At 43.3% G+C, this 23,858-nt stretch overlaps 2 protein-coding genes across 2 annotated transcripts; one reads left to right on the forward strand and one right to left on the reverse strand.

Annotated features, from left to right (window-relative positions):
• Positions 1-384: 384 nt before the first annotated feature.
• Positions 385-6,267, forward strand: LOC311110981 (uncharacterized protein). Its single transcript, XM_084153640.1, has 6 exons — positions 385-497; positions 1,609-1,805; positions 2,121-2,224; positions 2,316-5,240; positions 5,546-5,754; positions 5,946-6,267. Exons 2-6 carry the CDS (start codon positions 1,622-1,624, stop codon positions 6,019-6,021), a joined length of 3,498 nt encoding a protein of 1,165 aa, XP_084009766.1. The 5' UTR covers positions 385-497; positions 1,609-1,621; the 3' UTR covers positions 6,022-6,267.
• Positions 6,268-7,515: 1,248 nt separating this feature from the next.
• On the reverse strand, positions 7,516-23,562 carry LOC311128088 (synaptic vesicle membrane protein VAT-1 homolog). Its single transcript, XM_084160056.1, has 6 exons — positions 22,851-23,562; positions 20,173-20,380; positions 17,454-17,624; positions 15,916-16,005; positions 15,328-15,569; positions 7,516-9,525 (listed from the first exon to the last, which is right to left on the reverse strand). The coding sequence occupies exons 1-6, from the start codon at positions 23,286-23,288 to the stop codon at positions 9,319-9,321; spliced, it is 1,356 nt and encodes a 451-aa protein (XP_084016182.1). The 5' UTR covers positions 23,289-23,562; the 3' UTR covers positions 7,516-9,318.
• Positions 23,563-23,858: the final 296 nt, after the last annotated feature.

A 23,858-nucleotide genomic window follows, 5' to 3' on the forward strand; every position in this document is an offset into this window, starting at 1 on the left:
CATTATAAATGCATTGCTATAGCTTCCAAAAATATTTTTGGCAATGGGTGGGAGTGCCAAGATGGAGGAACGGCGACTTCAACACAGCGCCCCCTATTAATCATCTATTGTATATCTAAATCATTAGAATTGAGTCCATCATTAGCTTTCCGTGATGTAATGGCGACCTCTTGTGGTAGGTGTGCGCACACCGTGTCAGTTATTTTACCTTCGAGGAAATTGTACTTAATGTATTCCAAAAAATAAAAAATATTCCCCCCAAAATTGATCTAACAACTTCGAATGGAACGTGATAACGCTAATGTTACCTTTTCTGTTCTCACAAAAAATAGTTGCTGTTTTTATGTTTTGGACCCCGTCATTGACTCGTTGACACTGTCCTTTCACTTTCTATTTCTTGAGAACCGAGAATAATCTCTCAGTTCGTCTGTCTACATTTTGACGGTAACATAACTCGTTTCATATTTGAATCTAGGAGAAACGCACACAAAAGAAAGGTAATATCCAAAGATTTTAATAAATTGCTCAAATATCAAATATATTTGCAATGTTGTAGGCCTAGTAGGTCTGAACGTGCATTAGGGTATATCATATGTTGCTCTTATCCAGGTAATGGGTTGGCCTATATTTTGCGAGCCACAACATCATTACTTGAATTACCAGCAATGCAAATCAACACAGTTAACTTTTTTTTATTAAACATGGAGTGAATTACACAGACTAATTGCTTTATTCTTTGTTCAAATCTTTGTGCACAGTATGTATGGAAGCTTACATGCAATTATTCAGGCCTGCCTAACGTAGTCTTGTTATTTACATTTAAACTACATTCAAAAGTTTGGGGTCACTTAGAAATGTCCTTGTTTTCGAAAGAAAATCAATTTTTTTGTCCATTAAAATAACATCAAATTGATCAGAAATACAGTGTAGACATTGTTAATGTTGTAAATGGCTACTGTAGCTGGAAACGGCTGATTTTTAATGGAATATCTACATAGGCGTACAGAGGCCCATTATCAGTAACCATCAGTCCTGTGTTCCAATGGCACGTTGTGTTTGCTAATCCAAGTTGATCATTTTAAAAGGCTAATTGATCATTAGAAAACCATTTTGCAATTATGTTAGCACAGCTGAAAACTATTGTGCTGATTAAAGAAGCAATACAACTGGCCTTCTTGAGACTAGTTGAGTATCTGGAGCATCAGCAATTGTGGGTTCGATTACAGGATCAAAATGGCTCTAACCAGAATAGAAAGAATAGAACATTAACAATGTATACAATGTATTTCTGATCAATGTTATGTTATTTTAATGGACAAAAAAATGATTTTCTTTCGAAAACAAGGACATTTCTAAGTGACCCCAAACTTTTGAACGGTAGTGTATGTGTCAGAATAATTGTTAATATTATATTGAAATGACTGAAACCTGAGTGTTTCAATACTGAAAATAATATACGCCTTCTGAGCTGCTATTATAACTGTATACTCAACTTTTTGTATACTTCAAAAATGTTGAATTGATTAGGTTGCGATTAGTGATTTTAATTTCAACATTTGGCAACACATTGTTGACTGTGGATGCCCTTGGGCTTCCCTATTGTTACAGATAAAGAACAAGGATGGCGAAGGAGGGTGGAACGGTCAGAGTGTGTGGGTTACCTCAGGATATAATTCAAAACAGACTGATCGACAAGCTCTACATTCATTTCCTGCGGAAGAGGAATGGAGGAGGGGACATTTTATCTGTCACAGTCTCCAAGACAACGCCTGGCTGTACCTTCATTACCTTTGAGGACAGTGAAGGTTAGAGGTCGATCGGTGGGCTTGGGAAAAAATTAAGGAAGTAGATAGTATGATAAGTAAAACATAGAGAACCTTAAGAAGCAAAGTACTGAAGATTACATCAATGAGCAAGATGTTTTGTGTGTATACTACACCTATCTGATTTAGGCCTATCTGATTTAGCAGATTGATGGGTGTGACATGCAATTATCTTGATAAGGCACATCCTATAGAGCACATCCTAGAATGCATATTCAGGTAGCCTACAGTGTGTCCTTGAGGAGTTAATGCGAACGTAATATTTTTTGTCTTTTTTCAATTCTACATGACACGCAGTGGCTCGGAGAGTGGTTGAACATCAGAAGCACACATTATCAGTGAATGACAAGCAATATGAGCTAAGTGTGAGTTTGCACAGCAAAGAAATGGACCCAGATGAGGTAAGGCAAGCATATAAATCATGTAAACAGCTCATCTCCTCTCTCGTTTTAGTCAAATCCTAGTCTCACTCTTCTTAATTCAATCTTTCAGCTCTTTGTGGACACAGCTGTGACAGTGGACTACAGCAAATTGTCTGGGGGGAAAACATCAATATCTAACATCCTCAAAAACGTCTGCGACATAAAATGCACCTTTCACGTTCAGGCTGACCTCTGCACTTTCAAAGGTCGCTACTCAGAAGTCAAAATCCTGACCAAGTGTCTGCTGGGACTTTTCGAATCACAGACCTCAGAAGATGTCCATTCCCTTAAAGATGAGGCCACCAAGGGTGACAAAAGATACAACTCTACTCAAGGACAGACAGAAAGACAGCAGGACACTGAGACCTCAGGACAGGCCAATGGACTGGATCTAGGGGAAGGTTCCAGTAGAGCCACTGAGAGGAATCATGCCCTTCTTCAAGAATGTCACACCAATGATAGAAAGGGGGCGGAGGCATTGTACACATCATACACCAATCATAGAGAGGAGGCGGGGGCATTGCACACATCTTACACCAATGACATAGAGGATGCAGCTGCATTAGAGAAGGGAGCCTCAATGGAGGACTTCTCAATGGTCATAGACTCAGACATCTTCCGATACCTCCGAAAGCACTGCTCGGCTGAGCACCAGAACATACTCAACAGGCATGGTGTAGAGGTACTGGATGTCACCACCAGGGATATCACCACCCTCTATCTGCAGCTTAAGGCTGGGGCCACTGGACGAGGGGTGGAGCGTCTAAGGCTTGCGCATGGGGAGCTGGGCTGGCTGTACCAAGACAAAGAGGCCCAACTTCGCAAGGAGCAGTTGGCCAAGGAAAGCTTCCCCAGGTTGGGGCTCCAGCAGGCTTGTAAAGCCTTAACACAGAGGTTCACAAAGCTGCTGATCAACGAAGACAAGTCCAATGTCTATCTGGTGGGCAGTGGAAGTGACGTGTCGGAGGCCAAGCAGTTCCTATTGGAAATGCAAGGGACAGCAAAGGAGCAGGGTCAAGAGTTATTTCACACCTCAGGAGATGCGTCTCTATCCTTTCTGCCTGACACCAAGCTTAGAAAAGGAAGGGCTGTGGGGAGCAAAGAATTCAAAATGGCGGCCACATTTGGGAGAACTATGGGTTCTGAGAAACGTAAAGATGATGAGATTTGGTCCAGTTTGAGTGACGTAAAGGCTCCTGAGGATCATCAGACAAATAGTTTCTCGTCCACAAAACACATTAGAATTAATGACCAGAAATTAGGTAGTGGACCAATTTCAGGGATTACGAATCAGAAGGTAGAAATTTCAAGTTCCGGTCATAGGGATCTCCAGGAAGATACCCTCTTCAAGAGGTATGAACCATCGTCCACTGCTTCCTTGTCAGGTAAACCCCTTCTGAACTTGGCACAGAACAATGTAACCAGACCCACCAAAGCAGCAAACTTTAGTGAATCCCAGGGCTACTCATTGGACCATATGGATCTGTCTGTGGATATGGCAGTTCCAACTGGCTCAGTCAAACAATCCAAGACAATTTCCACTCTGAGACGGTCCAACAGTTTCTCAGGGCAGGTCAGGACCAAACAAGTCGGAAAGGACAGCAGCTCAGCTGTAGACCTGTTTGGAAAGACCAAAGGAGGCGAAACTACAAGTCTTAAATTTGACAATCGCCCAGAGACTAGGCAAGTCTTCAGTGTAGAGCTGGTGGTGGCCTTAACTCAATGGTTATACACAAAGGATGTTTTCCACAGACTGCTAGAGGAAGTAACCTCCGATCTGCAGATGAAGGAGAAAAAAACATTAAACGAGGTTGTCCTCCATCTGAGAGGGAAAGATCCAGCCAAAGTCAGGATGTGTCAGCAGGTGCTGGAAGAGCTGATGGCCAAGGTAGCCGAGGACTTCTCCACCCATGAGCTGTTGCTAACACAGCTGGGTGTGTCAGACTCGAAGAATGAGACAGTTGAGGTGTTATGCACCACTGTGAGAGAGACATGGGAGAAAGTGAAAATCATTCCAATGACAAAGACAAAGAGCATTTTAATATTTGGTCCAAAACTGGATTGTATGGATGCGATGTCATTTCTAAAAGAGATGTTTCACTTAGGGACAGAGAGGGAACAGACCATGGAAGAGAGACCCATTAATCTTAAGAAACCATCTTCTGATTCTCCATCCAACCCTGACATAAACACTTCAGCAGAACATCTGAGCTCTGCCAGTAGTGACAAACAAGACCAGGAGACCACCTCTGCAACCAACATTGCTTCTTCAGGGAGCTTGGAGGGAGTGAGCCAATCAGATGTGAAGAAAGCGCCTGTTTTGAAGCTTCGGTTGGGAGCAGCTGGTCCGGTAGATGAAAAGAGTTTCAGGACAATCAGTGCCCCCTATAAAGCAGAGGGGCCAGTAAGAGTTAGAGAAGGAAATTATGGAAATGATGGTACAACACCATTACCAGAGCACAGTGGTCAGAGGTTGACAGGGCCAAAGCCTGAGGAAAGCCAGATACCTAGCAGTAGGGGACTGCAGACCCAAAAGGACCATATCGAAGGAAATGCCGGTTTGTCCTGTAAATGTGGAACCGCAGGGGCATCTGTATCTTGGACGGCTTGTGGAATAGCCATGTGCCCATCATGCCTGGAGCAAGTTCATACCCTCTGCGTGGAATGTACCAAATCTCATGAAGTGGATCCACAAAGCGCCACTGCCGAAGATTACGGGGCAAGCCGGTCCAATGAGAAACAAGATGTGAAACACACCGAGGTGAAGGCCAGTCCATCTTGTGTATGTGGAACCACAGGGGAATTTGTGTCTATGACTACTTGTGGTGGGGCCTTGTGCCAAAAGCACATCCATCCAAACTGTCCCAAATCTAAGGAGAGTGTCGTGGGCATCCGAGGGACCATGACCTGCAGTGAGATGTCCATCAGTCTGGTTGGGCACAACAAGGATACAACACTGAAAATAACCTACAACATTCCTGATGGCATCCAAGGGGTAAGGTCTAACCTTTGAGAATTTGGAATTGTTTAAAGGGATTGGAAATGACAGTGAGTTTGGTTAGGCTTCACTTTTATATCACATATATTTATTACTGCACCAGTGTTTCATATTACAATAGCTCTTGATTTGAAGCCACCTGGTATATAGCCACATGTGATCAACACTGAGATCATCAATCGACAGGCATTATGGAATCCTTATGACAGTCTTACAAAGTCTTTATGTCTAGGGTCTGTCGATGAGGTCTTACCTATAGATGTCTGTTGCCTCCTCATGATCTACATACCACCCCTGTGCAGAAAGACCATCCAAACCCTGGGGGGCCTTTCCAAGGGGGCAAATTCCATGCCTTCCTGCCTCTGAATGAAACAACTCTCAGGCTTCTGCCATCCCTGAAACGTGCCTTTCATCGAGGCCAAACCTTCAATGTGAGAGTAGGGGACACTTTGGATTGGGTGACCTGGGGTAGCATCCCACACAAGACTAGCATCGATGGAGGGATTTCCAGGTGAGGTTTTTGTCCAATGTACAGTATGAAAACTATGACATCGAAATATTAAACCAATTTTAACAGTGATACTGTAGTGACAGTGCTATAATCCAAGATTCTTACCCTGGTAAACCTAAAAGTTGAGTTGAAATAGGTTTAGTAGATTGTAGTCCTAAATAAGTCTCCCCTCTTTCTCTATATCCTTACAGGAATGGATACCCAGACTCAAGATATCTCAAATGCTTAGCTGAGGCACTGAAGTCTCAGGGTATCGAGGAGGGCTGACAAACTGCAAAGGATCAAGACATGAGAAAAACTAAAACTGACCGAACAGTGCTTTAAAAATGTAATAATTAAAGTAGACACTAAAGTTATACCAAAAAAAAGTACGGTTCACAATACATATTATTCAATGAAAAATAGTCACAATCAGGAAATGTTCATGATAATACCCATGTAATAAAGTGAAGACCCATATGTTCAACACATACTGTATATTGGTTGAATCAAATGATTAAAATACAGATATCAGTTCAGATGTCATTTGGTTGTCTTTTCCAAGTAGAGCGCCACCTTAAAATCTGAGTTGTTTGGGTGACACTTGGATTATACCGGTCTACTGGTCAGAAAAAAGTACAGACAAATCTACCACAAGCAGAGCAACCCAAAAAGATCCCCAAAAAATGCTTACACTGATTTATTTGGTCATGCTCTCCACAGCTCCAATATTGCATTCATACAGAATAATTCAAGGACTGTGTGCAGTACTGTTACTAAAGTACAAGGGGAGCAATTGGACTGCATTTGAGATTTTCCAGAATCCCAAGCAGCATACTGTATATAGGACAGCTCAGGGCGTGAAAGCTCAAAGAAATAGGCATAGCCTAGATAAACCAGTTTGTCATTTTGGAATGCAATTTATTAATTTCAGAAAACATGTACAGTACAATACAGGTAAGGCATAGGGCAAAACTGCAGAAAAGCGGCACCAGTTCATGTGGACAGCGTCATATAAAGTGGTTAAACCCAGATTCAAGCACTGCAGAGAATTTCAAAGACTTCAAATACATCAAGGAAGTGAATGATAACATAAACAAACCACTTGTAAAGTTACTAGTGTCATATGTTCAGAGCTTGGGTATGTCCATAGGTGCTTATGGATGAAGTAAAACTAGGCAAACAAATATAGGGCTTTGAGCAACAAAACCATCACCACAACAAACCACTGGCTCTGAACAATGCAAATCAACGTTCAGTATGATTCAGGTTTCAGAATGGGTGGAAACACCTGCAGGGTCTTAAGGACTCTGGGGGGAAAAGGAATCAGATACTCAGATTCCCAGTCCCAATCCTTTCAGAAGCTCCCAGCCATGGCTTAGCTCATACCCCAGTCATTCTAATGCCAGGAAAGAGTAGGAAAACTACACAAACCCAACCTTACCACTTACACTTCTGACAGAGGGGAAAAATTGCTAATGAATAAACAAACACAAATCATACACACATTCCTAAATAAAAGTTACATTTGATTTGACTTGTTTAACATGAAATTAAAGACATGGGAATGCTCCCCGGAGAGAGAGAGTGGAGTGAGAGAGTAGGAGTGGAATGTGTGTGGTGGCGTGGTTTTGGACGGGGAGAAGAGTAGCTTCCTTTCTCAGCTGCGTCGCGGCGTTGGGTTACCGCCACAGCTGGAAAAAACATCTGCTTCCTCTGATATTAACCATTTAGAGTTTTGAAAGCAGAGTGGAATTATAGCCTCATTTTGTATTTGTAAACTTTATTTAGTCAGAACAGAAATAGAGGGGGAGACAGTAGGAAGAACGGACATGGGAATCGAACCCCAGTCTCCGGGTTCGGTATACATCTGCAAGCAGCTGGGTGTGTTAACACTAGACTATGGGCTCTGCAAGACTGGAGTCATTCATGAAAGCCACAAGATAGGGATCCAATGATGTGAAATGGAACACAGTGAGAATTCACCATGAAAATACGAAAACAATTTACATTCCCTACCACAAATTCTACAAATCAAGTGTTCTATTTGCATGTGTCATATGATATTTTGGCCACAGATAATAGCAAATGATATAGGCCTATTCGTATGAATACAACATCATGGCACCAACGAGGAAGTGTCAAGAGAGCAAGCACTATAGTTGATACAAAAGTCAAGTGTGTTCCCATATTCTCCTGTTTCTTAAGTCAGAGCAAATTGACTGGTCTGGAGGAAGGCTGGGGCAATCCTTGAGAATACACAGTTACAACCTGGGATTGTTTGTATACTTAATATAAAAGGTATATTAAGTATATAAGTATATTCCTATTATACTTTATATACTGAAGAGGAGGCACTGTTCAATATTGAGAGCCGTGCGACGATAATCACAAAACGAAAGCAGAGAGTGTTGACAAGTAAAGCTTGTGCCAAATGTTTTTTTTTTTACCACAAGGTCACCGGAACATTGTTTAATCAAGAACAATTCAAACAGTTTGACAAGGTAAAGGAAGGCCCTGTTTTTCATAATGTTTGTGATATATGGGCAACGGGGAAAGTTGGTGTTTAATTTGGCACACTAGGTCAGGAAAAACAACAATCCATCTAACAAACTACACTTAAATACTGGTCTCATAGTACTCTCAAAATGGCCACCAAATCAGTGACAACTAACATATTGAAACATGACATTAAGACATTGAAAGAGAATTTTGGCAAATCACAATTCAAACAACATCAAACCATATTTCACTCAGAAACACTCACATTCACACGTGTGCGCACGCATGCACACGCATACACACACACTTTCCATAATTCACTAATGCAAAATACTAACACATTTTATTTCAAAAGCTGGACCTCCAATTCATATAACAATACTGTATCTGCCTGCTGAATCAAGAAGAGCATGCAATTCAACTTGTAGGGAGACAAATTACAATAAGGGGATGACATTGGTGACTCATCAAGTGTTGCTAATGGGGCACTTTTTCCATTGAAACATAAGGCCTTGAAACATTACCATAAACATAGCAACTTGTCTGAGAAGCTATTTTACAAACAACATGATTAAGTCACTAGTGTCAGTAGAACAAGGCCACCATGCACATTTGCCCCTAAGCACAGTTCTAAGTTCAGCTTATTAAACTGAGACTTAGCGATATGACGTTGGCACAAGCAGTAGGGTAAGCCAACGATATTGCAGATGAGCGCGATGCAAGACGACGCACTCACACAAAGCATCTGTGCATGTGCACGGTTTATGCTTCAGTCTCCTACAACAGAATAGCTGTTTGACAACAATTGCGGAGAAATCAGCCTCGCCTTGTGCTCGTTGTTGTTGCTGAAGTTGGCCTGATACGGCTGTTTATTTTGTGTTTCGCAGAATCTACCTTTTAACCAAAAGGAGGTTAAAAAAAAAAGATCTTAGATCAGCACTTAGGGGCAACTTCACCTCACACATATAAACAGATATAAACACTGAGGCAATGGTCTATTTCTGAGACATGGACTGAGGAGTAGAGAAGAAGGCCAATGTTGAAGTGCTCAAGTCTACTGCTCACATACATATTCTCTCTTTCTTAATTCTCCTCTCCCTTGACCTCTTCTGTGCTAGTCTCCATCTTATTCTCAGCCTTTTCCTCCTCTTTCTTGTCCTCTGTCTCTGCTGGCTCAGGGTTGGACTCAGCCTTTTCCTCCTCTTTCTTGTCCTCTTTCTTTGGCTCTGGGAGCAGGATCACCTTGCCGATGTTGTTGCGCTCGTGCATCCGCCTCATCGCGTCACCCACCTGATGGAGGGACAGAGAGAGGAGAGATGGCAGGCAGACAGACAGACAGGTTGAAATACAGATCGACAGACCAACCAACTGAAAGAGGGAGCGAGAGAGAGGGGGAGAGGGATAGAGAGAGAGAGAGATGCTCTTCTTTTTGTTTAGCTCCTGTGCAAAAGTTGGATGTTCAGGATCCAGTTTATTTCCCATTTGTAATAAACACATTGGAAATCTGCGTCAAACCCTCTCCTTTTACCAAGCTCAGATAATGACATCTTCTCTGTCCGTCATATGAATAGTGAAAGGGTTTGTCCCTATTTAATTGGGCCTGCACACACACAAGTGCCTCTCTGACTCCACTGCCCCTGCCCTCTCTGCTCATCACCCACCCCACCCCACCCCACGGCAACTCAAACAAAGCTTCCCCTAACAACCGACGCCACGGCAACCACGGCCGGTCACCTAGCAACTGCCGTCATCAGACCCATATCAGCCGAGGGGGGCTGAGAATTGCAGTAAGTCTGACACGTCAGACAGTGTACACAGGAAGGGGAGGGAGGGAGGGAGGAAGGCGGGAGTCTAGGGAGGATGGCAAAGAGCTAATATCTGTGGGGAGACTGCTGTCAAAACAGTTTCAATTAATGTCAATGATTGATTTCATTATTATTATTAATATGCAACTATTGGAAATGTCATGAAAATGTCACACAGAAAATGAGCCTAGCTTGTACTGGATTAGTTGTAACAACAGTATGTAGCATCACACCTACTACAAGTGGTGAGTCTGTTAGTCTGACGGAAATAGGCTACATGCCAGTTGCAATAGACACAAAGTTTCATAGGAAGGTTAGATTAAATATTACATTAATTCTACCAATCCTATGACTATTAATTCCATTCATTCACTCCTTTCAAAAGGAGTCGGATATGATACCGGCTTCCAGGCAGTCGCATAGCAACAAGAGGTCTAGCTATACACCAGTCATATTTCCTGTCACACCAAGGCACTCTCTAATCAATCTAACCTTTGACCCCAAGCCCCAAGCCTTCTGACCAATCAGAAGGGGGTGAAGTGGATCGGAGCGGGGGAGAGAGGTGAAAGACCAAAGAGACTGGATCAAGGTTTTCCATCCTCTCTGGAAAGGCTCTCAACCGTCACCATGGAAACAACTGGGGTGGCAGAAACTAAGTAAACAAATCAGTCGGTCTATAATGAAATTGTTGTAACACCTCTTTGTAAACAGAATTGGGATTTGAAAAGACCCCCTTCTCTTCCTCCCTCCCCCCTCTCCCATACCCTCTCTGCCTCCCACACAGTCTGTTGATGTTCAACACTGTTGAGCAGACATAATATCAGACATTACTAAAGACGCAGGAGAGCTAGGTGTAAACATAGCCTTTCAAGGCAGTGGAAGGAGGAGTGCTAGCCTCTGGAGGGATTATATGAAAGCAATACAGAAATATTTAGAATCACCACCAGGGGGCAGCTGGAAGCAGTGTTTGTATACAATGCAGTACCTTACCTACACTGTACCTTAGACTGCAGGTCCACTGGGCGCCAGTTCAAGTAGACTATGTAGGCTACATGCAGGCTACAGCAGGTTAATTCTTATGTGGATTATAATAAATGAACACATTTGTAGGGGTTAGATGTATCTTTCGTTAGGAAAAATCTGTAATTTTATGAATTGTTATATTATATGTTCAAGGCAAGCAATAGGCAGAATACATTATTGGTGGCCTCAGTGCCTGTGTGGTCCAGCAGTTACTGCCATAACAGCTTAGCAATGGAAATCTCACCTACTGTAAGGGCCATCTACACCAAAGGCCATAACTATATTGACAAATTATACATAGCCTAACTATAAAACGTGGGCGAGCATCCCCACTGGAGGAAAGTTTATCGTTTTACAGTATGCCTACTGTAGCTCAGTTGGTAGAGCATGGCGCTTGCAATGCTAGGGTTGTGGGTTCGATTCCCACGGGGGGCCAGTATGAAAAAAATGTATGCACTCACTAACTGTAAATCACTCTGGATAAGAACGTCTGCTAAATGACTAAAAATGTAAAAATCTGTCAATCAACTGATGGCCCAAATCAACTCAGCCAGGGAAACACAAGCAGTAGCCTATTATCGGTTTTCACACCATTCATTATGTGAAAATGGATAGGCTAACGGGTAGCCTACAGAATGTATTGGAACATAATCAAATAACAAGGGATTTATTGCAACAATCGATGACACTAGATTATCGCCAGCTGATGCCTCGTTAAACCATCAATACGCGCTAAAGTCATCCGCACAGCTGATCTCAATTGCAACCATTATTGGTCACCTCATTACCGCTCCCTAAAAGATTATGTCAGCGTTACCTTAGTCCTGCTTGAAACTAAAGTATTTCAAGATATGTTCGCCCTCTGGTTGGGATTATCATCGGAACAACTTGATTTATCGATTGACAAGCATTCCGTATTGTTAGAAAAAAAGTAGCAATTTCCCCAACTGTAGCAATTTCCTCTACTGTAGCAATTTCCCCAACACTTTGTATGAATGGATGTTGGTGTAACCTACTGTTATTTTTTAATTTGTTTCCTATTTATGTTATCCGTTAAATACAACTGTCTTTAAAATATAAGTATTTGGTATGGTCATTTCTTTTCAAGATCGGGGGTAAAATATCCCTGGACTTTCTATATTTGAAATGTGTAACTAAATCAAGTCAATCCGGGATTGAGTTATTTGAGCTAGAAGGGTGTGGGCCAGAATTGAACCCATACTGACAGCGGCACCTAACCGCTAGAACACCCCAGGCCATGACTGAAATCAATTTTGACAGTTCATTCGTAACCTTAGGTTCACTAGAAACCTTAAGATGTCCTCTTTTTCGATATAATATATCCTAAATGCTTGTAAAAGTATACACCCCACTTGGCATTTTTCCTATTTTGTTGGCTTACAACCTATCATTTGTATCATTTGATTTACACAACATGCCTACCACTTTGAAGATGCAAAATATTTTTTATTGTGAAGCAAACACGAAATAAGACAAAAACACAGAAAACTATTTACCCCCCCCAAAGGCAATACTCTGTAGAGACACCTTTTGCAGCAATTACAGCTGCAAGTCTCTTGGGGTATGTCTCTATAAGCTTGGCACATCTAGCCACTGGGATTTTTGCCCATTCTTCAAGGCACAACTGCTCCAGCTCCTTCAAGTTGGATGGGTTCCGCTGGTGTACAGCAATCTTTAAGTCATACCACAGATTCTCAATTGGATTGAGGTCTGGGCTTTCACTAGGCCATTCCACTGTGGGGATGGTGTTCTCGGGGTGATGAGAGGTGTTGAGAGGTGTTGGGTTTGCGCCAGACATTTTCCTTGATGCCCAAAAAGCTCAATTTTAGTCTCATCAGACCAGAGTACTCTTCCATGTGTTTGGGGAGTCTCCCACATGCCTTTTGGAGAACACCAAAACGTGTTTGCTTATATTTTTCTTTAAGCAATGTCTTTTTTCTGGCCACTCTTCCGTAAAGCCCAGCTCTGTGGAGTGTACGGCTTAAAGTGGTCTAATGGACAGATACTCCAATCTCCGCTGTGGAGCTTTGCAGCTCCTTCAGGGTTATCTTTGGTCTCTTTGTTGCCTCTCTGATTAATGCCCTCCTTGCCTGGTCCGTGAGTTTTGGTGGGCGGCCCTCTCTTGGCAGGTTTGTTGTGGTGCCATATTCTTTCCATTTTTTAATAATGGATTTAATGGTGCTCCGTGGGATGTTCAAAGTTTCTGATATTTTTTTATAACCCAACCCTGATCTGTACTTCTCCACAACTTTGTCCCTGACCTGTTTGGTGAGCTCCTTGGTCTTTATGGTGCCGCTTGCTTGGTGGTGCCCCTTGCTTAGTGGTGTTGCAGACTCTGGGGCCTTTCAGAACAGGTGTATATATACTGAGATCATGTGACGATCATGTGACACTTAGATTGCACACAGGTGGACTTTATTTAACTAATTATGTGACTTCTGAAGGTATTTTGTTGCACCAGATCATATTTAGGGGCTTCATAGCAAAGGGGGTGAACACATATGCACACACCACTTTTCCGTTATTTTTTTCATTTCATTTCACCAATTTGGACTATTTTGTGTATGTCCATTACATGAAATCCAAATAATAATCCATTTAAATTACAGGTTGTAATGCAACAAAATAGGAAAAAACGCCAAGGGGGATGAAAACATTTGCAAGGCACTGTACATATATACAGTACCAGTCAAAAGTTTGGACACGCCTACTCATTCAAGGGTTTTTCTTTATTTTTACTATTTTCTACATTGTAGAATAATAGTGAAGACATCAAAACTATGAAATAACACATATGGAATCATGTATTAACCAAAAAAAGTGTTAAAAAAATCAAAATATGTTATAGACCTGGCCTCCACAATCACCCAACCTCAACCCAATTGAGATGGTTTGGGATGAGTTGGAACGTAGAGTGAAGGAAAAGCAGCCAACAAGTGCTCAGCATATGTGGGAACTCCTTCAAGACTGTTGGAAAAGCATTCCTCATGAAGCTGGTTGAGAGAATGCCAAGCGTGTGCAAAGCTGTCATCAAGGCAAAGGGTGGCTACTTTGAAGAATCTAAAATCTATGACATATTTTGATTTGTTTAACACTTTTTTGGTTACTACATGATTCCATATGTGTTATTTCATAGTTTTGATGTCTTCACTATTATTCTACAATGTAGAAAATAGTAAAAATAAAGAAAAACCCTTGAATGAGTAGGTGTGTCCAAACTTTTGACTGGTACTGTATATATACCAGTCTCAGTGTCAACAGTGAAGAGGCGACTCCGGGATGCTGACCTAGGCAGAGTTGCAAAGAAAAAGTCCAGTGTCTGTGTTCTTTTGCCCATCTTAATCTTTTATTTTTATTGGCCAGTCTGAGATATGGCTTTTTCTTTGCAACTCTGCCTAGGTCAGCATTCCGGAGTCGCCTCTTCACTGTTGACGTTGAGACTGGTGTTTTGCGGATACTATTTAATGAAGCTGCCAGTTGAGGACCTGTGAGGCGTCAGTTTCTCAAACTAGACACTCTAATGTATTTGTCCTCTTGCTCAGTTGTGCACCGGGGCCTCCCACTCCTCTTTCTATTCTGGTTAGAGCCAGTTTGCGCTGTTCTGTGAAGGGAGTAGTACACAGCGTTGTACGAAATCTTCAGTTTCTTGGCAATTTCTCGCATGGAATAGCCTTCATTTCTCAGAACAAGAATAGACTGACGAGTTTAAGAAGAAACTTATTTGTTTCTGGCCATTTTGATCCTGTAATCAAACCCACAATTGCTGATGCTCCAGATACTCAACTAGTCTCAAGAAGGCCAGTTTTATTGCTTCTTTAATCAGCACAACAGTTTTCAGCTGTGCTAACATAATTGCAAAAGGGTTTTCTAATGATCAATTAGCCTTTTAAAATGATCAACTTGGATTAGCAAACACAAAGTGCCATTGGAACACAGGACTGATGGTTGCTGATAATGGGCCTCTGTACGCCTATGTAGATATTCCATTACTAATCAGCAGTTTCCAGCTACAATAGCCATTTACAACATTAACAATGTCTACACTGTATTTCTGATCAATTTGATGTTATTTTAATGGACAAAAAAATTGCTTTTCTTTCGAAAACAAGGACATTTCTAAGTGACCCCAAACTTTTGAACGGTAGTGTATATATATACTGTATATCATGTATAGCCATTGAGCTACTCATAGATATTCACTGCACCTGTGTATATACACACACACAGAGCCCCAGACACCCACCTGTTCAAAGTGGTAGGTGGAGTCAATGCGGGGCTTGATCTTGCCCTGGGTGTAGAGTTCCAGCAGGGTGGTCATGGTCTGGGTGATTAGCTCCTCCTCCTCACTCAGGTAGCCCAGGTGGAAGCCACACACAGCCTTGTTGGCATGCATCAGCCTCAGGGTGTTGATGGTGAATTGGTTGTACCAGGTCTTGGCCACCGCCAATAGGTTCTTCTTCTGACCCGTCACACAGTTGGCTGCACCTGGGAAATGGAGTCATTAAGTAAGGGACACATGGAGAGAAATATAATAATTACACAACAACACATTTTACTGTAACACAAATTGGATTTTAGCACTTGAAAAGCTAGTTTGGAGTGCATTTATTCCCCCTAAATACATTTGAAATGTATTGGAAACAGGTTATCAAGTCATTTCACATGCCATGGAACATGTTAGAATTGCAAATGGAATGTGTTCATCTTTATTTCCGGTAGGGAAGGGATGTAATGGTACAGAAAAAGGTGGGTAAACACTGAGCGCCGGTTGAGATGACAGGAGGCGAGTAATGTAAACACTAATACAAACAACAGTAATTTAGTCTCTTACCAAACACTATGAGAGTGCCCATGGGCTTCAGCAAACTAAAGGCCTTATGGGTGTCTGAGCCTCCCAGAGGGTCCAGGACAACGTCCAATCCTGAGAGAAAGAGACCATTGGAAACTGATTTGCTCGAATGGATCACTAGCACTGATCCAGAGGCTTGACATACAGTTTACATCGTACGCAATGATACACTACATGACCAAAAGTATGTGGGCACCTGCTCGTCGAACATCTCATTCCAAAATCATGGGCATTCATATGGAGTTGGTCCCCTCTTTGCTGCTATAACAGCCTTCACGCTTCTGGGAAGGCTTTCCACTAGATGTTGGAACATTGCTGCGGGGACTTGCTTCCATTCAGCCACAAGAGCATTAGTGAGGTCGGGCACTGATGTTGGGCGATTAGGCCTGGCTTGCAGTCGGCGTTCCAATTCAATCCAAAGGTGTTCGATGGGGTTGAGGTCAGGGCTCTGCGCAGGCCAGTCAAGTTCTTCCACCTCGATCTCGACAAACCATTTCTGTATGGACCTCGCTTTGTGCATGGGGGCAATGTCATGCTGAAACAGGAAAGGCCCTTCCCCAAACGTTTGCCACAAAGTTGGAAGTGTTAAGATTTCCCTTCACTGGAACTAAGGGGCCTAGCCCGAACCATGAAAATCAGCCCCAGAACATTATTCCTCCTCCACCAAACTTTAAAGTTAGTATGCATTCGGGCAGGTAGCGTTCTCCTGGCATCCGCCAAACCCAGATTTGTCAGTCGGACTGCCAGATGGTGAAGCGTGATTCATCACTCCAGAGAATGCATTTCCACTGCTCCAGAGTCCAATGGCGGCGAGTTTTACACAACTCCAGCCGACGCTTAGCATTGCGCATGGTGATCTTAGGCTTGTGTTCGGCTGCTCGGCCATGGAAACCCATTTCATGAAGCTCCCGACGAACAGTTCTTGTGCTGACGTTGTTTCCAGAGGTAGTTTGGAACTCGATAGTGAGTGTTGATTTTTGCACGCTATGCGCTTCAGCACTTGGCAGTCCCGTTCTGTGAACTTGTATGGCCTACCACTTCATGGCTGAGCCGTTGTTGCTCCTTGACATTTCCACTTCACAATAACAGCATTACAGCTGACTGGGGCAGCTCTAGCATGGCAGACATTTGACTGAATGGTTGGAAAGCTGGTGTCCTATGACGGTGCCACGTTGAAAGTCACTGAGCTCTTCAGTAAGGACATTTCTCTGCCAATGTTTGTCTATGGAAATTGCATGGCTGTGTGCTCGATTTTATACACCTGTCAGCAACGGGTGTGGCTGAAATGGCCAAATCTACTAATTTGAAGGGGTGTCCACATACTTTTGTATATATAGTGTAATACTTCAAAGAGGAGATGACTATCAGTGATGCTGATGATACCGCCGTTTAGCCTGGTCCCAGATCTATTTGGGCTGTCTTGCCAACTCCTATGGTGATTGTCACACCAATAACCATAGGAGTTGGCAAGACAGCACAAACAGATATTGGACCAGGCTACGTGTCCAATCCATCCTTACCCTTGGGGCTGATTTTACGGATCTCCTCTGCGTAATCTCGTGTACGGTAGTCGATGGGGTGGGTGACCCCCCCCTGGCCGATGGTCTCGTGCTTGCTGGCCGACGCAGTGCCAAACACGGTCACGTCCTCCAACGTCTGGCAGAGCTGGGTGGCAGCGATGCCCACACCACCTACAGTAGAGGGACATAAGGGGACAAGACACAGAGAGAGACACGAGGGACGCATAGCATGAGAGATACTATAGGAAACATGGATGCAGGAGAATCGTGACAGAGGTGAATCCTGATGAAGGTGATTTGTGATGGAGGAGAAATATTATGGAGTGGAGACGGGATGACGGAGAAAAGAGACGTGATGGTAATATGATAGAAGTGAAATTTAATGGAGGAGAGATGCGATGGAAATATAATAGAAGTGACATTTTATGGAGGAGAGAAGTGATGGAGACATTGAGAGTTTGTTTGAGCCTGCGGGTTTGGCACTTTTGGGACTTCAAATCAAGATCAAAATCAGATTTTATTGGTCGCATACACATATTTAGCTTTCCATTGGTTCCATTTAGCTAGGCAAGCTGAATCAAGCTCAAATAAAGTAGAAAGACTTCAAATACTATTTGGTGCCACGTACAACAAAAAGCCTCACTTGCAGTATTTTAGACATACTGCTGTGTCACAGGCAGGCTTAAGCTCTAAAAGCTTTTAGCAAACCTTGAAATTCTGCTTATCTGACACACTCTCCCCTTCATAGTGGTAAGGGTAGGCAACAACAGATCTGCCACACTGATCTTCAACACGGGGGGCCCTCAGGGGTGCGTGCTTAGTCCCCTCCTGTACTCCCTGTTCACCCACAACTGCATGGCCAAGTTTGCCGACGACACAACGGTGGTAGGCCTGATCACCGACAACGATGAGACAGCCTATAGGGAGGAGGTCAGAGACCTGGCAGTGTAGTGCCAGGACAACAACCTCTCCCTCAATGTGACCAAGATAAAGGAGATGATTGTGGACTACAGGAAAAGGAGGGCTGAGCACGCCCTCATTCTCATCGACAGGGCTGTAGTGGAGCAGGTCGAGAGCTTCAAATTCCTTGGTGTCCACATCACCAATTAACTATCATGGTCCAAACACACCAAGCCAATGCCTATTCCCCCTCGGCATCCGACCGCAAGGCGCTACAGAGGGTAGTGCGTACGGCCCAGTACATCACTGGGGCCAAGCTTCCTGCCATCCAGGACCTCTATACCAGGCCGTGTCAGAGGAAGGCCCTAAAAATGTTCAAAGACTCCAGCCACCTTAGTCATAGACTGTTCTCTCTGCTACCGCACGGCAAGCGGTACCGGAGCGCCAAGTCTAGGTCCAAAAGGGTCCTTAACAGTTTCTAACCCCAAGCCATAAGACTGCTGAACAGTTAATCAAATGACCACCTGGACTATTTGCATTGACCCCCCCTTTTTTTACGCTGCTGCTACTCGCTGTTTATTATCTATGCATAGTCACTTTACCCCTACCTACAGTACATTTACATATTACTTCAATTACCTCGACTAACCTGTACCCCCGCACATTGACTCGGTACCGGTACCCCCTTATATAGCCTCGTTATTGTTATTTTATTGTATTACATTTAAGGGCTTGTAAGTAAGCATTTCCCTGTAAGGTCTACACTTGTTGTATTCGGCGCATGTGACAAATACAGTTTTATTTTATTTTATTTGATAGTGGATACTCAAAACACAACCCACTGGGCACAGACAGTAATTCAATGTCTATTCCACGTTGGTTGAGGCGTGCCCTTTCGCACCACCGTTGCCAGCTACTGCGCCCATAAAAATATTTCTCACACACCCCTGGACCTATAGCGCTACTGCCAGCACTAAGATTTACCATTGTGTTAAGTTTGTTAAAATAGAGCCCCTAATTTGTGTCTGTTCAAAAAGGTAGAGCCCAATTTGTAGGAAGAAAACAGAAACCGTTCTGTTTGTTCCAACCACTAATAGCGGAGCGCGAAGGTTACTCACATAACCGCGGTTCTATGAACCAAGCATTTCTATTTTTTTTTTTATCTCGCATCGTCATTTTCAAATCAGGTGACCCAACATGGGGCCGTGACCCCTAGTTTAGGAAACGCTGCAGTACAGTATAAACCAAACCCAAGTTATCTTATCCTTCTTTATTTTGTTTTTTCAAGGCCATGAAGCTCACAAAAAATGTGAAATGTCGAGTGTTAGCAAAGAAACAGGATGATAACGATCTATGTTGTCAGTTGGCTAAGGTACTGCATGTTTGTACGGTGTTATCCTAAGAGGTAAGAGGTGGCGTTGCCATGGAAATGGAGGCATATTGTTTCAGGGCAAAAGGACAGGGGAGTCACTACAGACTTGTATATCCACCTACGCTATATACTGGGCAGTCTCCCATTCTAAGGCCATTCATCTGCACCACTGAATAGGCCTGTGTTATACAGTACTACCGTGGTTGCGAGGGGACCCTCTGGGGCTGTGGAGTGTGTTTGTGTGTGAGTGGTGGGGAAAGGGGTAAATGTTTCTAGTATGTGTTTGTATGTGACATGTGTGTGCTACTCAATGTTTAATCAGTCACATTCCGGTAAGTAAACATATGTGAGCGTGTGTGTATGCTTGTAACAATGTATGTGTACTTGTGTGAGTGTGTATGTGTGTGTGTGTTTGCACTCTTGTGTGTGTGTCCACCACTACTGTACCTGCTGCCATGTGGATGAGGATGCTCTGTCCGGCCCTGATGTTGGCCATCTCAAAAAGCATAATGTAGGCCGTCAGGTAGTTGACGGGGAGGGCCGCCGCCTCCTCGAAGCTCATTGACTCAGGCATGATGAAAGTGTGGCTAGCGGGCACACCCACCACCTCCTGCCACAGACCGTGACGACTCAACACCAACACACGGTCACCCACCTGAGCGAGGGAGGGGGGAGAGAGATGGAGATTGTGTTAAATAAAATAGAATCAGGATTTATTTAAAGTACATTTCACATGGGTCACAAGTCAAAACACACTTAAACACAGTGAAAATCCTAACAACTATTTGTTGAGTGGCAAAGTTTTCTGATGAAAGTAATATTGTGGTGGTTGCCAACTGGGAAGTTTATTTCTATGGTCCTTGTGTATATTATGAAGGAGAGGAGGAGAGGTCTTTATTGAGATGCACTCCTGCAACTGCTGAATCTCCCATGTCAGGAGAGCACTGCTGACTTACTTGCCTGGGGCCAGATCAATTGTTGCGGTCTTGCCCAACTCCTATGGTCATTGTCTAACAGATCTGGGACCAGGCAAGCCATAGACTTTTCATTTGTGTTTCGAAAGAGGCCTAGAGGCGGAAGACGCAGGAAAGTGGTCCAATCGGTCTCTGAATACTAAAACATTTCCTGTTTGTATTTCCTCAAGATGTACGGGTTGCTTCTCTTCCTGCTGCTCACAAACACATGACAATAAAGTACTCATGACTCACAGATCACATTGCCCACACTGCATTTCATGTGGTCACTGATCTCAAAGTCTGCACAAAGGGTGCATGACCAATTGAGACCTAAGAGAACCTCTATGAAACTTCTATTTGAAAATAGGCCATTGTTCAGGAACATTCTGTGGAAGTGGTGGTTGAGTATTTAACAGAACCAGTCAATAACACATACCAGGAAAGAATGACTAAAAGAGAAAAACAAGGGACACGGAAAAAACAAACGGCACTGAGGAAAAGGTGGAAATGTGGGTGGGGCTTTATGCTCAATAAGTGAATATGTTAACGGTTGACATCATGTGATCACTGACCAATCTGATCACACCATTACTGTCTTTTTAGGATGGGAGAAGAGGATTCACCAAGGCTGAAGATATTAAAACAGGGTTGTATTCATTTGTACCAAACGGACGAAAATGGACTGAAACAGAGAGGGACTAATTGAATTTGTCCAGTAAGAAATGCTAATTTCAGTTTTTTCATTGCAAAAAGCTTTAAAATGTTGCAATGCTTGCCCTAATGAATACGACCCAAATCTGGTGTCTGTTTCAGCCCAGAAAATATCCCATGTGACCTCATCCGAAACAGCCCCGCCCTCAGTCCACCTCTGGATAGCTTCACTGATTTGGCCAAAGCGGCAGTTTGGACAAACGTGGATAAAACAGTGAGTTTGATGAGACCATGTTGGCCAAAAGACACAAACTGAGCTCAGCATAATCAGAAACAGGAACAGGTCCAAGCCTAGGCTACTCCCAAAACAGACTCTATAGGCAGCAGCTGGGTTCTGTATTTTTATTGTCTGCAGATCAGGCAGCATTCTGACTCTAGGCTGTTGTTGTTGTTGGTGGTGGTTAGGTGTCTTGTGGCCAGTTGTGCAGAAAGAATGTGCTGTCCTTCTATAGGATTCTTCTAGCCATTTGTTTGGGGAAGGTCTGACAGACAGACAGACAGACAGACAGACAGACAGACAGACAGACAGACAGACAGACAGACAGACAGACAGACAGACAGACTCACACAGGCTCACCTTGCACATCGGCAAACAACTGCACAAAACATGGGCCAAAACGCACACGCACACACACACACACACACACCAAAGGAAATATTGCTGCTATCAACATATTATATCAGAGCCCTTTATCAAATAGACTGGATCATGTCATTGCAGCGTTACACCCACATGAGTTGATAGCCCTTGGGGGAATGCTCTATGCACAGCAAGGCAGTGTCAGTGTCATCACTCATTTCACATCTCACCTCACTTCGTATATTCACGGTCAGAAAGTATCATAGAGGGCACAAATTGAGACAGGGGAGAACCAAAGTTCTTAACCCCAACCTCTAATAATGACATCTCAACAGGTTCTTGGAGGTGTTATAACAAATCAAGATATGGAGCAGGAAGGCACACCACCTGACCACAGGATATGTGACTTTCATTGGGAAGACAGAATATGCTCACTGCTATTACAGTAGCCCAATATTTGCTACTAAACTCAAGACAATAATGTGGCCAAGGATGAAAACAACTAAAATGTTTATTATCTTGTAATAACTCTGTCATACAGAGACACAATATTGTTTCAACCTTGTGACTGCATGAATAACTAACAAAATGATATGAAGGCAGAAAGAAATATATTAAAGAGATAAATCATATAAAGGAGCGCCGAACCAGTGCTGTCATACTGTACTGGTAACCATTATATGGTGCACGACTCCTCAATAAAATATTATAGCCTATATAACGGTTGTGTGCATGGACAAAAAGGGCTACGCTTGATTTATTGATTGGGCGGGCCTCGCCCATGAATTTAATTTGAATAGAAATTATGAACAACAGGCTGCCACAAAGAAAGAAAGAAAAGGCTTGAAAGAAACAAGATGTTATGTTTTTAGACTCACTTTTCTATCCGTCACCTCTTCCCCTAAGGCTTCAATCACGCCCGAGCATTCCATCCCGGGCGTGACGGGCGGCGACGGCAGCAGCTCATACAACCCCTGTCTCCCCAACAACTCGGCGAAGTTCAGACCACACGCCTTGACCCGCACCAGCACCTCTGCGCTCTTCAGGCTTGGCTTTCCCTTTTTCATCTGGAGCTTCACTTTGTCATAGCCTCCATAGCCCGTTAGGAACAAAGCACGATAGGTGAAAACTTCCTCCTCGGGAGCCACAGGCGCTTTGTCCGGGGTCGCCGCCGCAGGCTCGTCTACTGGCTCTTCCGCGGGGGATGGCTCACCCTCTTGGGCTGCCTCCGATGGAGGTTCCTCAGTAGGTGGGTTCTCTGTCTTCTCCTCTGTGGGTTCTTGCTGCTGTTGTACCGGTGCCTCTTCGCCAGACATGATCGGGATCACGAAAATAGCCTATTTTTCTCAATGCGCTTTTCTTTTTTTTATAGTTCTGTTTCTAAGGTTTACCTGATAACCTAAAAAAATACCTTACAGAAGAAGTTGCAGTACAATTATATATTTTTCGTAAACTAGCCTATTGCAGTGCACAATTCCACTGTAAAAATATAGATAGCCTATTACAACAGGTTAAACCAGGAGGTGATTTTCGTGCGTACACCCTAGCCAGGAAAGTGACAGACCTCTACTTCGCAATGGAGAGCAGTGCGCAGTCAGACGGGATGTGGCCACTGTTAAATGCCGGAAAGTGGATTTTTTGTCAGAGGAGGGGAGCGAAAGAAAGAGGTCGTCGGAGCTCGCTTAGCAACAGGTGGCGTTGCCATCAATGTGCATGGGGCTCACAGGCCTATGTCAACAGTGATATAGAAAGGATGATGACCAAAATATAGCCTAGAGATAGAACAAGAAGACCAATTTTCAACAAGCTTAAACATTTTGGTCTACTTTTGCAATCTATTATTGATCTCAAGACATTCGGTTCTCTGGAAACAACAAGAGGCCTAC

The sequence above is a fragment of the Coregonus lavaretus genome (assembly GCF_964263955.1).
Source record: "Coregonus lavaretus genome assembly, chromosome: 1".
Taxonomy (NCBI): Eukaryota; Metazoa; Chordata; class Actinopteri; order Salmoniformes; family Salmonidae; genus Coregonus; species Coregonus lavaretus.

What these genes read in the sequence shown, in the direction of transcription:
- LOC311110981 (XM_084153640.1), top strand. Translation starts at nt 1,622, where the DNA reads ATGGCGAAGGAGGGTGGAACGGTCAGAGTGTGTGGGTTACCTCAGGAT. An exon ending in TACCTTTGAGGACAGTGAAG is followed by an intron (nt 1,806 to 2,120) that starts GTTAGAGGTCGA and finishes CATGACACGCAG; the next exon opens with TGGCTCGGAGAGTGGTTGAA. An exon ending in AAGAAATGGACCCAGATGAG is followed by an intron (nt 2,225 to 2,315) that starts GTAAGGCAAGCA and finishes TCAATCTTTCAG; the next exon opens with CTCTTTGTGGACACAGCTGT.
- LOC311128088 (XM_084160056.1), bottom strand. Translation starts at nt 23,288, where the DNA reads ATGTCTGGCGAAGAGGCACCGGTACAACAGCAGCAAGAACCCACAGAG. An exon ending in AAGAGGTGACGGATAGAAAA is followed by an intron (nt 20,381 to 22,850) that starts GTGAGTCTAAAA and finishes TCCCTCGCTCAG; the next exon opens with GTGGGTGACCGTGTGTTGGT. An exon ending in CCTCATCCACATGGCAGCAG is followed by an intron (nt 17,625 to 20,172) that starts GTACAGTAGTGG and finishes CCTCTACTGTAG; the next exon opens with GTGGTGTGGGCATCGCTGCC.